The following is a 14,233-nucleotide window of genomic DNA, read 5'->3' on the forward strand; positions in this document are numbered from 1 at the left end:
AATAATAATAAAACCTCCTTCTGCTTTGGAGGGATTAAAGGCCCTATTTTTCTTCCTAATGATAATTTTCTGCCAAAGTGTGTAATTCCAGTGATGTGTTAACCGTTTTGTGCTACCCGATGTGTTTCTTTGGAGCATGTGTTTGCTATTTTAATGGATATGAGAGCGGAGTCTGTTGTTATTAGACATTGATGATCTGTGGTGTTACATGATTACTATTTGCAAATAATGAAAACCTGTCAAATTTGTAATTGCTTCACAGCAAAATCTATCTGGCTTGTAGGCAAAAGCTAACACTGTGGTGATTCATATTAACATTTGCTGGATGTGTTTGCTAGAGCAAACTAGTGCTTACGCACTATTATATATGCATGACAAACTTGACAGCGCAGAAGATGAGAGTGCTTTAGCTACAAGTTTGGACAAAAGGCCTGGTTTTGTGAGGAGCTTAGCGGTTTCAGTGGGAATTCAGATTGTTCACTTTACAGGAGTCACTTAAGCACTTAACAGTTGGCTCTGACTGTTTTTTGCAGGGAGGCGGTGTTTTTTGCAGTTTCCTATCCTGCCTTATTTTGAGACTACACTATGAGAATGCAGAAATATAGATACCTGCTACATGGAAAAGACATTTGTAGCATCATCTGGTATGAAGCTCTGCACTGTAGAGATGGAGAAGTGCTAACAGAAAGATGGGTGCATATCAGAAATGCATTTCATGTTAAAAAGAAGATGCTGTGTACTCCACAGTAGATGTAAAATCATCTTTGTCATTATTATCATTCATACAGAGAAGATGTGTCTAGGTAGGACTGGCAAGCATAAGCTAGAAGCAGTAATGAGGTATTGCTTAGAGTGAAGAAACACTGAGTGTATGTGCTTTGTGTTGCCTAATGACATTCCTAGAAAATTCTTGTGCAGTGCCCTGGTCCTTTAAAGTGGAGAATATAAGCCATTTTTTTAAGGATGGACATTCCTACTATAATATCTGTTACAGCACAAATTCAGGGGGATCATTAACCAGAAAGACACTGGTATCCTTATTCAGAAGCTCATCTGGGCTGATAAAGTCTAGTAAATTTGATTTGATCTTAAATGATTTGTGGATCAGCTATCATGTAACCTGCAGTTTGCCAGCTTCCCTGAAATCAGCGTAGATGCACTTTCAACTTACAGATCATTCCAAGGTGCTTTCATAAGTAACTTGTACTAACACAGAATAAATTATTTGCAGTTTAGCTGAATGGTTCTACATAGATAAAGTTGAGTTAGTGAATAATGAAAAAGCTATATGCTTGTACAGATGACAAAAAAAAAAAGTTACCTTCTCAGTATCGTTACCTTTTGTATGAACTTGGTGCAAGAAATTAGCTTAGGATGATGTGAAACACTGCGTAAACCTGTTGTAATAAAACCAGACAAAATCCGAACAGCGTTTTAAAGATTTCCTACTTATTTGAGTATGGGGAGTTGCAAAACCAAGCAGATCCTTTGTATGATGGCTTGTTTTCTTGTCTTTACTTTTCCATCTGTTTTGTACATGTTGTTTCACTGTAAGTGGTCTCAGTATGTGCTTCATCAAGTGTAGAAGCAGGTTATGACTTTGAAAATTACATTTTTACCCCTGCTATCTCTATTCCAAGAAGGAGAGTGCCCTATGCTATGACAGATACACTTAGCTGCTGATGGTATGCCAATCCATCTTTTTCATGGGGATATGGACTCCATCAAATCCACTTGCTGTTCTAGAGTTGATACTCTGGTATGTGGAGAGGAAACCTTCGAGTAAAGAAGTATCCAATACCAAGTTCTCCCTTACGTTGATCCACTGATCAGGTTAAATTTCAGCACTTTGATAGGTTTCTTGTTCAGTTTTTCTGATTCCTAGCCCTCTTCCCCACTTCCTGACTGCTCTGTGAAAGTCAAAAGAGAGAAATTACATTTTTAGGGGGAAAATGAATTGTATCTGCACGATATAAGCAGATGGGAAAACCACACAGTGCTCCCCTACCTAGGTTCTTTCACTAGATTAATCTTAGTTGTTACTTCAAGGTCAACAGGGGAAAAGTCGTTCAGAGAGGAATACAGTTTTTGACTGTCACTTAGTTATGGTACATGGCATGTCTTCAGTAAATTGGAAGACGATGAAACATTTCTTGATGCATCAGACTCACTATTGAAACAATAACTTTGTTTTCGCTCTGTCTTTTAGGTATCAGTTTTTCTTGCAGGTCAAGCAAGATGTTTTACAGGGCCGTTTGCCTTGTCCAGTCAACACTGCAGCACAGCTGGGAGCATATATAATTCAGTGTAAGTTCTTCTGGCCAACTGAGAGCTTATTTCTTTTAATCCTGCATTATGATTAATTTTAAGTGGTGACTGAAGACTTCACTAACACTTTATGCATTCATTTCAAAACAGAACAAAACTAATATGACTGATTTCAGCTAAAGAACTGTAAATAGATGATCATTCTGAACAGGTAATATAGAAGCAATATAGAAGTTAATGTAAAGAAGAAACTGAAAAGTCAGTCTAAAGAATCTGCCAAACACTTTTGCCTTGGTGAGGAATATCTTATCATGTACTTAAGACTTTATGACTTACTCTGAATTGCATATAGAGTATGACAAAACCTTCACCAGGAGGTTTACAGATTTGATGGGCTATTGGCAGCCTCCAGCCAACAAAGTCTGTCAAATGAAAGATTCTTTCAAAAATTACATTATGTCAATATGAATGTGCCTGTGCTTGAAGGGATCATGTGTTTTGACCTGAAGTGAAGAGTTTTAATTCTATCTGTCATTTACCTGCACTCACCCATCAGTAGTTAGTTTTTCAGAAGTGGATGTTATATACTGCATACTTGATAGAATTAGCAATCAGTTAGAAAGGAGCTGTCTGTGTACCGGTTAGGTTATCCTTTTACATTACAGCTCAAGCTCTGTATTCAAACACAATTGGTGACCAAAAACCATATGATGAGCCATGCTGGGACCTGTATCTGTAACTTATTCTATGTTAAATTTGGATTTCTCATGAGTGATATGTATTAATCAAAGATTATTTGTATTACTGGTGTGACTCAACAGCACTTAATAGAACATAAAAAATAGTCTTCCTTTCATTTCCATTTTAGAATAACAAGGGAGAATAACTTCTGTATGAAGTGGGAGTGGGCATTATGCAGAATTTCAGTGTGTTATGTGTGTTTCTGAAAAGCTAAAATTTCAGGCGGTTTTTATTTTTGTACAATTATTTTTAACTTCATTTTGCCATCTATGAAATGTGACATGTCATACTCTGAAAAACTGTTTGCAATGCACATTTCACTTTACTGGCATATGTGCCTTCCCTGAAAAAATACTGCAAGTATGAAGCAGGAAAATATGTAATGATGGTAACATCTTGATCGTATTAACAGAATACGAATAAAAAGAATAAATTCTTGTCCTTTACTCATTTTGTAAGGTGGTTAGAGTATGAGGAGGTGTTGTTTTGGTATAAAACCCTGTTCCTGTTGTTCTAATCTCAGATATTCTATTGGAAAACAATGAGGAAGCTCACGTGAGAGAGGAGAGTTTAAGCATGGCAAAGATTACATAGAGTGGGTTAAAAGCATCCATTCCCATTGACTCTATAAAAAGCTTTGTCCTTTTATTTAGGGCCTGCAGTTGTTCGAAGTATATAAACACACCTGAGAAATGTCTGTATCAGATACTGAAAATATGAACCCAAAGCATCAGGACCGAGGTCAACGGCCTTTCCAGACCATGCTTTTTTCTTTTCCAAACTGAGATGAAGTGCGTTTGTGGGAATTCAGTAATAGCTGAGAAGCTCTGCTTCTGTAATGGTATCAGTGGTGTCTTTCCCGGTGGACATAGCAGCTGCTGAGATCCGGAGGAGGAGCTGGGGCCATGTGTTCTCCCAGAGTCCTCTACCCATGTCCTGCTCCAGCCATGGGCCCTGCTTTCACCATTCAGGTCGTGCCTGGGTGTCACCTTTCGTCTCCGGGCAGATCCTGTCCCTAGCACGTGAATTGTTTTCCTCCTTTCGTGGTCAAAGACTGCAGACTATTATAGTGGTGATGGTGGAAGAAACTGTACCCATGGCACAGTTTGCAGAATAGACCAGTTTTCCTATTGGGAATGCTGGAGTTGTTGCTGTTGTAGTCATTCCTGTTCTTATTCCTGCTATGGGCAAGAACCACATAGTTTTTACAGAGGTTTCTAGGGAAACTTCTCAGCATCTCTACTGAGCAGATTGCTGTCTTGTTCTAGAAACACCATTAAATTCTGGAAAGAAACACAAGTTATTAGATGAGTCTTTTTCTTCTTGGCTCTTGAAGCCTCCTTTTGGCTATGTTTTTGGCTTAGTGGGCATTGGATAGAAACCTTCTGTGAAGCTTTTCTCAGAGAAGCCTAGTCTACACAGATTTTACTCAGGGTTATTAAAAAATTGAAATACTAGCTTTTGCAGAGTTTCTCAGATAGATGCAATTATAGTTAAGATCAGTAGAAGTGAGTTCTGACCAAGGTGCGTATTTATTTTATAATTGCATTGCAACATGTAAACTGATATGACTAATGTATGCAAATTCAAGGTCGTTTCAGAGAAAATTATATCGGCTAGTCATTACGTTCTTTAAGAAAATTATTTTAAAAAATTATTTTGATTTTGAAAGTGAATTTAATGCTCAGGAAATATATAAATATTTTATTGAAAAATGAAGTCTTGTGTTTCCTCACAAGAAACGATGCTTACCCTTAGAAGGGCATACCTCTAGGTGTCTTAGGATATTTTTTTCCATTCACATTCCCACACTGACATTTATGTTAGGAGTCCCAGCAAGAATATGGACCAGTTCTGTCTGTAATATTACAGCTTATCGTGAGGGCATAGATATTCTAAAACCTAGACTTTTCTTCTACACTTGTTTTACATATGCTGCCAAATAATATATATCATCAAATTTCAACTTTGCTGGCTTGGACGAAATTATATCTAGTCCTGTAGAAGTGGTAGATTTCCTGTCAAAACCTCTAGCTCTTTGAACCTTCCATTTCTCTTTTACAATGACTGAAGACATTTTTTCTTGCCTTTATGTGCGCTAATATGAACACTTCCGTACTGTCTTTGGGTTTTTTAACTAACTGCATGGTAAATTGACAGTCAGTTGGAAAGAGGTGGCTTGGCACCAATAGGTGGGTTATATAACATGTTTTTTGGTTATCATAAAGCATTGAAAATAGGTGACCTTTCTTTTCTTCTTGTGTCCTCTAGCTGAGCTGGGGGACTATGACCCGTATAAGCACACTGCAGGTTACGTCTCGGAGTACCGCTTTGTTCCAGACCAGAAGGAAGAGCTGGAGGATGCCATAGAGCGGATACACAAAACTCTGATGTAAGAATTCAGTACTGTTGGGACCTTGGCAGGTAACATCAGATTCGGAGGCGCTTGATAGGTGGGGAAGGGAGCAGCTGGTGGTGCAGAGTGGAGGTCTCTAGACCCGAGGAAAGAACACAGGGCATCCAGTTATGTCCCTCAGAAACAGAAAACATTTTACATAACTGAAGTTGTTCTTTTAGGAACTGAGTAGGACAATAACTGGAAATATGATGTCTGTCAGACCTAGGTAGGGATGTTTCAGAAGCAGCAGTTTTAATAGCACTCCTGTTTCCTCTTAGTTTTGTAGTTAAAAAGAATGAAATAAAAATCGGTGAGTTCAGTTCCCTGTTCCGGGACAAATTTCCTGCATAATTTTGGACAAATTGCTTACTATGCCCATGCCTCAGTCTACTGTCTGTAAAATGGGGATAATAACATTTTTTTTTCTTCATACTGCCCTGTGTATTCAAATGAACTGTTAGGACAAAACCACTTTTAATCTAATAATGTATAGCACTTGATACAATGAAACCTCTATTTTCTTGCCAGATCCTTAGCTGTGGTAATGAAAGAGTGCTTGTAGCAACCTGCATGAATCTTTGTGGGAGCAGCTCACATTGCAGGAGGTACCGGGAAAGCAGTTTGTATGCCCATGGTTTAAGTGATAATCTCAGTTGCAACATCTGCGTGAATTAAAGAGACAGTTTGGTTTTACAAGCATAAAGTCCTTTCGATTTGTTAACCAACATATCTTACATAAAACATATTAGCAGTGGTCAACATAAAGTATTCCACTGTAAGGAAAAGCATATGATTTGTAAGAAAAAAAGCAGCACCTAGAAGCAGAGTCATCAAGCAGCACTGAATAACACAGGGCATTCGAAGTGCTGGTTTCTGGACAAAACCCAAACAAATTCCAAAACTTTGCATGTAACCTTAAAGCAGTGTGAACACAGGCTATCTGGTGGGCCTTGAAATATTATTTTGGTTTAAATTGAACAAGGCACTACAGAAGTTCACAGGCATTGAAACTGTACCTGATAACATTTCTTATGTATGAGAAGGAGCTGAGAAGGCAGGAATAAGCTAGTTATGGTACTTGGCAGGGACAACTGTTGAAGAGATTGCAGGAGGAGAATATTAGGCGCACTGCAGACAGGACAAAGGAGAACTGCAGAGATCTGAAACATATATGTCAACAGACCTGGGAGATTCATGCAATCCCAACTTAACCTTCGTAAAAGTTGGAAAAGACAGATTGATTTTTATAATAGAGACTACCAAACTTCAATTCTCCATCTTCCAGTTATTGGAATAGTAATCACCTTGGACACAAAACATGAGAGTTGTGCTATCATTGACATTCTGGATAATTTCTGCCTGATGGTGGATCCCAAGATGCGGCTTTGTGAGTCAGTTGATTTTCTGTCACACTGCAATTTGTGCATACAATGCCTTCCCTTGATTACTTGTCAACAGAGTGGGAAGCAAAACTGCAATGAGGACAACCAGGACATGGACTGGAGTGCCCAACAGATAAGCAAAGCAAGATAAGAACTAGTAACCTCTGGCTCCATTGGTTCTGTCAGTGCTTGAGAGAGGAACAGCAGCAGTAGCAACATAGAGAGGAAGAACATAGCAATCTCACAGGGAAGCTGGAGCGAAGAACATAATTTCCAGTAAAGAAGGCAGAGCCAGAAAGTGATCCTGTGTGAATATAGCTTAAATACTAGATGCATTTGCAGCAGCTGTGTAAGTAGTCTCCTTAAAGAGGAGGTTTAACTCTACACTGTCTCTAGATGTACAAAAAATATTAAAAAATTCCCAGCAATTCAAAGCCACTTTTTGTCCCACTTACTCATTTTTAGAAATGGCCTTCTATGTATGAAATACTTTCAGTGAGATTAGTTTTAGACTGAAGTACTCTTGGTGTATGAGTAACAGAGGCTGAACCACCAGTTACTGTGTGAAAGCACTGCAAGTCAGAGAGATTTGGCTTCCCAACCTGCTGTTCCAAATATTAGACCACAGTTCCTTCAAAAATGCAAACGTGAAATTGGTTTTGAACATAAAACATATGCCAGAAGTTCAACTCTACATAAAGCCAAAATAAACATTTACTTGCTTATCTCCAAGTTCATGTTCCTGGTAAGTGTAAAGAAGCTTGTTCTAACAAATCCAAGTTAGGTGCAATTGTGATATAACCATTTATTAAGATGAGAGCAGTAAGAAACATTTTGTGAGTATGTTCATCCTACCCTTTGTCAAAGCAATGCAGAGATAATCAGAGCTAGCCATCTTGTATGTAGATCTAGATTTCTTGATTCTCTTGCTATAATGAAGCCACAGTCTGGATAAAGGTTAAGTAATTTCTTGCCTGTAGTTTTGCATGTTAATGTTATTTGTGCCTTGTTTAATGAGAATAGGTATTAACTCAGAGACACAGCTGTTCTCTTTGAAAAGTTCTCCTGTAATGGGAGTCTGTGCCAGTTGCCACATTGACCTGAGAGTCTGTTGTTCAATAATTGATTTCTGTGTGGTTGCCTGACTGCTTTATAGTAATTGATGCATTACGGAGAACCTTACTGCAGGTCCTTTTGTGAAGTAAAAAAGTACTGTTTTTTCTGTTCCAGAGATTGGCAACTGAGTCACAGAGAGTTTGTTTGGTTCAATGTTACAGAGGTTGTGTTTGAGAAATGAAACTTGAGATGAAGTGCTATGTACTAGGCCACCGATACTAAGCAACATTCACTCCTCTCTCTCAAGTTTCTGTATTCATTAGTGTAGTAAATCAGATTAAGACCCATATGCCTCAAAAAGTTTATAACCTTGAAGATGAAATATCTAACCTTGAAGATGAAATTCAGGAGCCGGGGTAACAGTGGCTGTGAAGAGGAGTGGTAACACTGTCTCTAGTGCTTATTGATCTAGAACTCTGATACTCTCTTGCTGCTTGGCTGCAGTTAGGTGTCAGGAATGTAGCAGCATCAGAAAAGAGAGTGAAACTAAGGTGTACCCATTGCTAGTTCAGCCTGACTGTTAGCATCAGCACTGCCAGCATTGATTTCTGCACAGTGGTCTCTTTAGTTAAGAAGTTTGAAGCTAGAATGGCTGAGGGCATATCCCAAATTATTTCACCTACCAGAGACCTTTTAGGGACAGGTTTGTGATGTGGTTTGGAAGAACTTCTTTATCCTTGCTGGAGCCTAGCATGGAAGCGCGGGGTTTTTTTATAACACAGCTGTGGCACTGCATGTACCTTGCTTCTGCTAGTTATGTCCAGATAAACTGGTTTTGGTTGTAGGTTTTCTCTCTCAGTTTTTTACACAGCACAATAGCTATTCAGGGATTCATTCAGGATGCAGTCTTTTGAGCAAGTTTTTAAATCAAGTAAGGTGAGGGAAGTCAGAGGTGTGTGGGGGAGGTTCTGACTGCATCAAGTCTCTGCAGCCTGCCTACTGTGATTGTTGTCCCATCTATAAACCAGCATGACAGTCCCAAGGTCAGATAGCAGGGTGAGGTGACCTTATGTTGTCATGCACATCTGGAGGAGCAAGCAGTGGCTTCAGGGCTTGCACGTGAGGAAGCAGACACTTGTGCTGGAGGAGAGATATGATCCCTCAGTGCAAATGGGAGAGCTTGTATTGGCCCTCTGACATTGCCTCTTCCAGACTGCAGCAGATCTGGGACTGATACTAGGCAAGTCAGCTGTTTGTGTGTTTTGAATCAATATTATGTGCTGTTAGTGGGGCATAAGGAAAGCTAAAATGCCCCGATAGTTAACTTTGAGAGTATCTTTCAATATTGTTTAGGGCTATCAGTGGCAGTCAGGTGCTCTTTGTCCATCTAAATGAGCAGTGCATGTTAGCTGCATGGCTGTTACATTGCCTACTCTGTCATTACCAACTGCAAAGACTGTTTTAGTTTTGGGGTGTATTGTCAGGTGGTATGATGCTGAGGAGAGTTTGTGTTTTCATACATGGTAAAAATGAAACACTAACCCTTTGTAATGTCAGTCCCTGACATTCCCCCCTCCCCTTCGTGTTCTGTGTTCTCCATGTGCACTTGGGAGGACAACTTCTCTGGTTTCTATCTGCTTCCTTCAGAAGCTCCAGCTCACGTCTTTACTTCCTTTAATATTTTTGCAAATACACTTTCTTATAAATTATGTATTATTGTGAAAATATTTATACACGCGCACACACTTATTTGACATTTGAGCCTTTTGGTACTTTCAGAGACAGGTGAGAATAGTGGGATAAGCACATCAGCATTTTTCTAAGTATGGTCAGTAAGGAAACACTAACAATGGTATTTAAATTGGTGTTGGATTCTAACACTAATTCAGTAATGGGGTAATCCACTTTACTCGGGACTAATATTTAGCCTGCCTGGGAACTCAGTAAGACAGTACTGCTCCAGTGAACATTTTGCTCACATTTCTGAGAGCTACCAACAAGATTTAAAGAAAATCAAGCTGTGGAGTAAATTTTTATAGCAGAATTGGGTAAAAGACATGTCAGATGTGACAACGCTGATGTGCTGAATATCCAGTGTTCTGCATATTCTGAATACAGAGATGAATCGCAGATCTACTGGGAAATCCAGCTCTTGAAGAAAGGGATTTCTCGTACAAGCTTCAGGTCTGCTGCTTTTTCAGGACTCCTCGGAAAGAACGGCTAACATCTGAAACAGTATCAGTGCTGCTACATGGATAAGATGGGCTGAAGCAGCCCATCTCCCAGATACAAAGAAGGCATTTTCAAACCTATACTATTGCATTCATGCTAGCACTGCTGTATCATGTCTTTCAGGTTGGACGTATTTTTTACCTCGTCAGGCATAACACAAAGTTGGGAAAACCTGGAAAGTAGCTGCTAGGCTGGAGAGAATGGGGAGACAAGAAGCAAGAATGTGCATATTGCAGGACTTTTCCAGGTCTTAAGTCAAAATGTTGAGCTCTGCTTCACACCTTGAATTTGAAAGGTAGCAAATGCAGTGAAGCATTTCCCCAAGAGAACAATCACAGGGTGAAGCAGGAGATGCATCTTTTTGAGTTGAAATTTTCACAAGATGTGCTGTACTTTCCCAATAACAGTCCAGTAGCTTTCACAGAGGTATTAAAAAGGAGTGAAGACGAAAATTCAGCTTCAGTTATTTCAGGCTTGCAACAGAATGTCTTGCTCTTGTATTAATGGCAGTTATTAAGGGAAGAACAAATTAAATTCTGAGGATAAGTCTGTTGAAGGCTTTGAATTTATTTAGTCGTTTTGTTCTTTTTGAAAATAAATCCTTCATCAGTGATGTCAAATATGTTCCTAGTAGCCAGGTTTTTTTCCCCACCTGTTTTCCCCTATTGTTTCCTACCAGCATGCAGCTGATGGTAGTTTTTAACCGATTAATTTATATTTGCAGATAGGGAAGCAAGCTGGATCTTGTGAGACGGACTCCAAAGTTTGTTTTCACAGTAGCAGACTTGGGTATTACCAGTTGGTGTGACTTCCTGTAGGCAAGATTTTATGAAGAAAGGAATATTATTTCTGAAGTCATGAGCCCTGCTTTCAGAAATCCTTTGTAGCTGCAGCACTGCTATGGGGAAATAGTACCCCAGTCAATCATTCAATTCCTGCTTTATTAATTATCATGTAGTTATTGGGAAAAAAGTTATTTTGCATATTCAAGCCTAAAAATGGAATGTCTGAAGTGTGTGACAGTAGGGAAAAGATTAGACACTGTAGCACGCATACATTGTATATATGATAGCATATATCTTACAGCAGAGAGTTTAGTAAAAGTTTGTTCTTACTGTCCAGTCTCACTTGGAGTGAGCAGAAGTACAGTGCTGAAAGGATAATGATGGTCTAAACAAATGGTAGGAAGGGTTGCATACCTGTCCAGCAAACTGTATTTATTAATATGATCTATTTTAATACATTGACTGGAAGTGCAAAGTTCTTACACAGAATTTTGTTTACAGGGGTCAAGTTCCTGCTGAGGCAGAAGTGAACTACTTAGGGGTGGCCAAATCCCTGGAAATGTATGGAGTGGATCTCCATCCTGTTTATGTAGGTATTGTTTAAATACTTTAAACTTGGTAACAATGAAAAAAAATTTCTTGTACTAATGTGGGGGACAGTGTTTATATACTTTAGTTGCCACAGAATGACTTGAAACACTGTACTTAAGAAATGCAAAGGAAGACGTATTTACAGACTGAGGGGATTCAGTCATTCATACATACAGAAGCCTAATGGTTTTCAGATGAAAGGCTGTGATTGTATTACACCTATAAAAGGCAATCAGTTATACTCTGGAAAAAGCAATTCAGATAAATAAGAAGTAATTAGTGCAAGTGTCAGGAGAGATGAGAGAGGGTTATAACCTTTGTCTTTGACACAAGAGTTTGCACATTATTCTTGTGTAAATAACAGCAAGTGTGTCCTGAAACCTTTTCAATACCATTGCAAAAACTAGGGTGGGGTAGCAGCAGCATGTCTGGCTTCTTTTAATATTCGTTGTGAAAGTTTTGCTAAAGATCCAGAGTACGTTTCCAGCTTTTCCTCTGCTGTATCGTGCAGCATTGCAAGTTGTCTGTATTGCCTCAGCAAAACCCTCCACTTCTTTTGTAAAACACCCTGTATGTTGGGATTGGATCCAAGTCATCACCTGGAGGCTATGTGCTCCTGGTAGAAACATCATTCTATCTTGTTTGAATAATTGCGCTTGTGGCAGGTTTTTTTGAATAAAAGAAAATCAGAAGTTCAAATAGGGAGTTGTAATATAGATAGTTCACTGAGTTATATGTCAGTACATTGTAAAATTACTTGAAAGAAAATAAAGAAATCAAGATACTACCAGAAGATTAAGGATGTATCTCCTGCTGAAAATTGTGTAGCCTGCAATGTGAACTATTTTTTAATGCACCCTGTGGCTTAATTGCATGCATATCCCATGCTTTCTGCCCCTCCCACCCATAGAAAGCTGGGGGAGTTACTGGAACAAGATTCAACATGATCCAACAAAATCATGTTAAATTAGCAGAGCCTGGAAATTTTTTTTTCTCGTAGCTTGCTTTTGCTGTGCAATGAGATCCCTGCCTGGGTAATGAGGGGTGAGTTGTAATAAGCCCAAGTCTAACCCATGAATATCATCATTTCTATTTATATTACAAGAGCAACAGAAGCCCTCATTTGAGACTGAAGCTGCACACATGAAGAGATGTAGTTCTTTTCCTCGTTTGGTCATATTAAAAGTAAAGTTGCCTTTAGCAGTTAGTTCACTGAGGAGCACAGGCAGAGCTTGCCAGGTGTGCTTGAGCTTTCTCACATCAGTAGTCATGCAGAAGGACACTTTCTACAGTCAGTCCGTCTCACAGTTGATATTTTTTTGCGGTTCATGCTCTGCTGGTTTAGAGCTTGCAGGACTCTTCCTTGTTGCCTCAAGTAGGCAGATGAACGAGCTTTTATAGCTGACTTTTTTTTAACCTCATACACTTAAGGTTTACACTCTTTGAAGTGTAGTGTGGATCTAATTCTGGTTGCTGTCCGTAAACTGGGGAGGCTGGGGCCTTCTGCCACTCATCACCAGGGTTTTCACCCTATTCTCTCCCAACATGGTTTGCGATTTGGATATTGACCTCAGGAACGGTTTCCTTTGGAGGAGATGATGCATGCAGCTGTTCCTTGCATGTCACTACCCATTCTGAACAGAAGAATGCTCTGAATCTCTCAAAGGAGCTACTTCACTTGGTAGCAGTATGCAGGTGATACTATTTTAGGAGGGAGAAGGCAGCTGTGAGGTTATATTATAGTAGAATAGGTCAGAAAATCACTATTTACCTTCAGCTGAAAGTTAGGATGTCTGTTACATTCATGTCTGGATAAAGAGTTTAGTTTTTGAGTTTTGGCCATTTGCCAAATAGCCAAAAGTAATTCCTTAAAAAAAAAGTTATTTTTGTTTTTCACCATGGCGTGTGGAATCTCCCATTCTTTTCCTCACTGCCATTCTTTCTTGCCTCTTTGCCTCTATGCCTACAAGTTCTCGTGTAGGAGTTTTTGTCAGTAGATGAAGTACTATTTTCCCTATTTTCCCAATGAGTGAAACAGTATGTTCAAGTCAGTCATCAGGCTGACTTCCTCACTAGACCTCACTGCTACTGTGATACAACTTGCAACTGTATGAATGACATACATTTTTATTTTCTAGGGTGAAAACAAATCTGAATATTTTTTAGGATTAACACCCATAGGAGTTGTTGTCTACAAGAATAAAAAACAAGTAGGAAAATATTTCTGGTATGTATGATTTAAATGTACAGTCTGTGCTAAAACAATAACAATGTTGTTGTATGGAAATGTATGATTTGTGATATCTATTTGAAAGGTTAAGTGTATCAATAAAAAAGTATACTTGGAATTCCTAATCTTTTTCTGGATTAGACAGTTTTTTAATTCTTTGATAATCCAAGTATTGAAAAAAATAGTTCACCTTTACTATACTCATGCTGAAATGTTTAAATACTGCTAATTTTCTGTTGACGTCTGGTGCATACCTGAAAAAAAAAATCTACCTGTGAATTCCATTTTATCTTTGTATGTAAATATATACAACTTTATATTTTATTGTGTGTGAAATTCAAAGCTCATGAAGTTCTGTCTGTCTTTTTTTCCAATATTACAGGCCTAGAATTACAAAAGTTCACTTCAAGGAAACACAGTTTGAACTTAGAGTCCTGGGAAAAGATGTAAGTTTTTATTTAAGCCTGAAAGGAAAAAAAAAAAAAATCTCAGGTCTAATGAAGTGGGAAATATTGTGTGTCCATCAAAGTCTAATTTATTTTATTGAAAT

General features: G+C 38.7%; 1 protein-coding gene across 1 annotated transcript in view; it reads left to right on the forward strand.

Annotated features, from left to right (window-relative positions):
• The window catches only part of EPB41L4A (erythrocyte membrane protein band 4.1 like 4A), a 135,301-nt gene that overhangs the window by 67,063 nt on the left and 54,005 nt on the right, over nucleotides 1-14,233 (forward strand). The window contains exons 5-9 of the mRNA XM_050913333.1: nucleotides 2,210-2,307; nucleotides 5,281-5,401; nucleotides 11,364-11,451; nucleotides 13,592-13,680; nucleotides 14,066-14,129. Of these exons, the coding sequence (XP_050769290.1) occupies nucleotides 2,210-2,307; nucleotides 5,281-5,401; nucleotides 11,364-11,451; nucleotides 13,592-13,680; nucleotides 14,066-14,129 (460 nt within the window). The remainder of the gene's footprint in view (nucleotides 1-2,209; nucleotides 2,308-5,280; nucleotides 5,402-11,363; nucleotides 11,452-13,591; nucleotides 13,681-14,065; nucleotides 14,130-14,233) is intronic.

Source organism: Gymnogyps californianus, chromosome Z (genome assembly GCF_018139145.2).
Source record: "Gymnogyps californianus isolate 813 chromosome Z, ASM1813914v2, whole genome shotgun sequence".
NCBI classification, from domain to species: domain Eukaryota; kingdom Metazoa; phylum Chordata; class Aves; order Accipitriformes; family Cathartidae; genus Gymnogyps; species Gymnogyps californianus.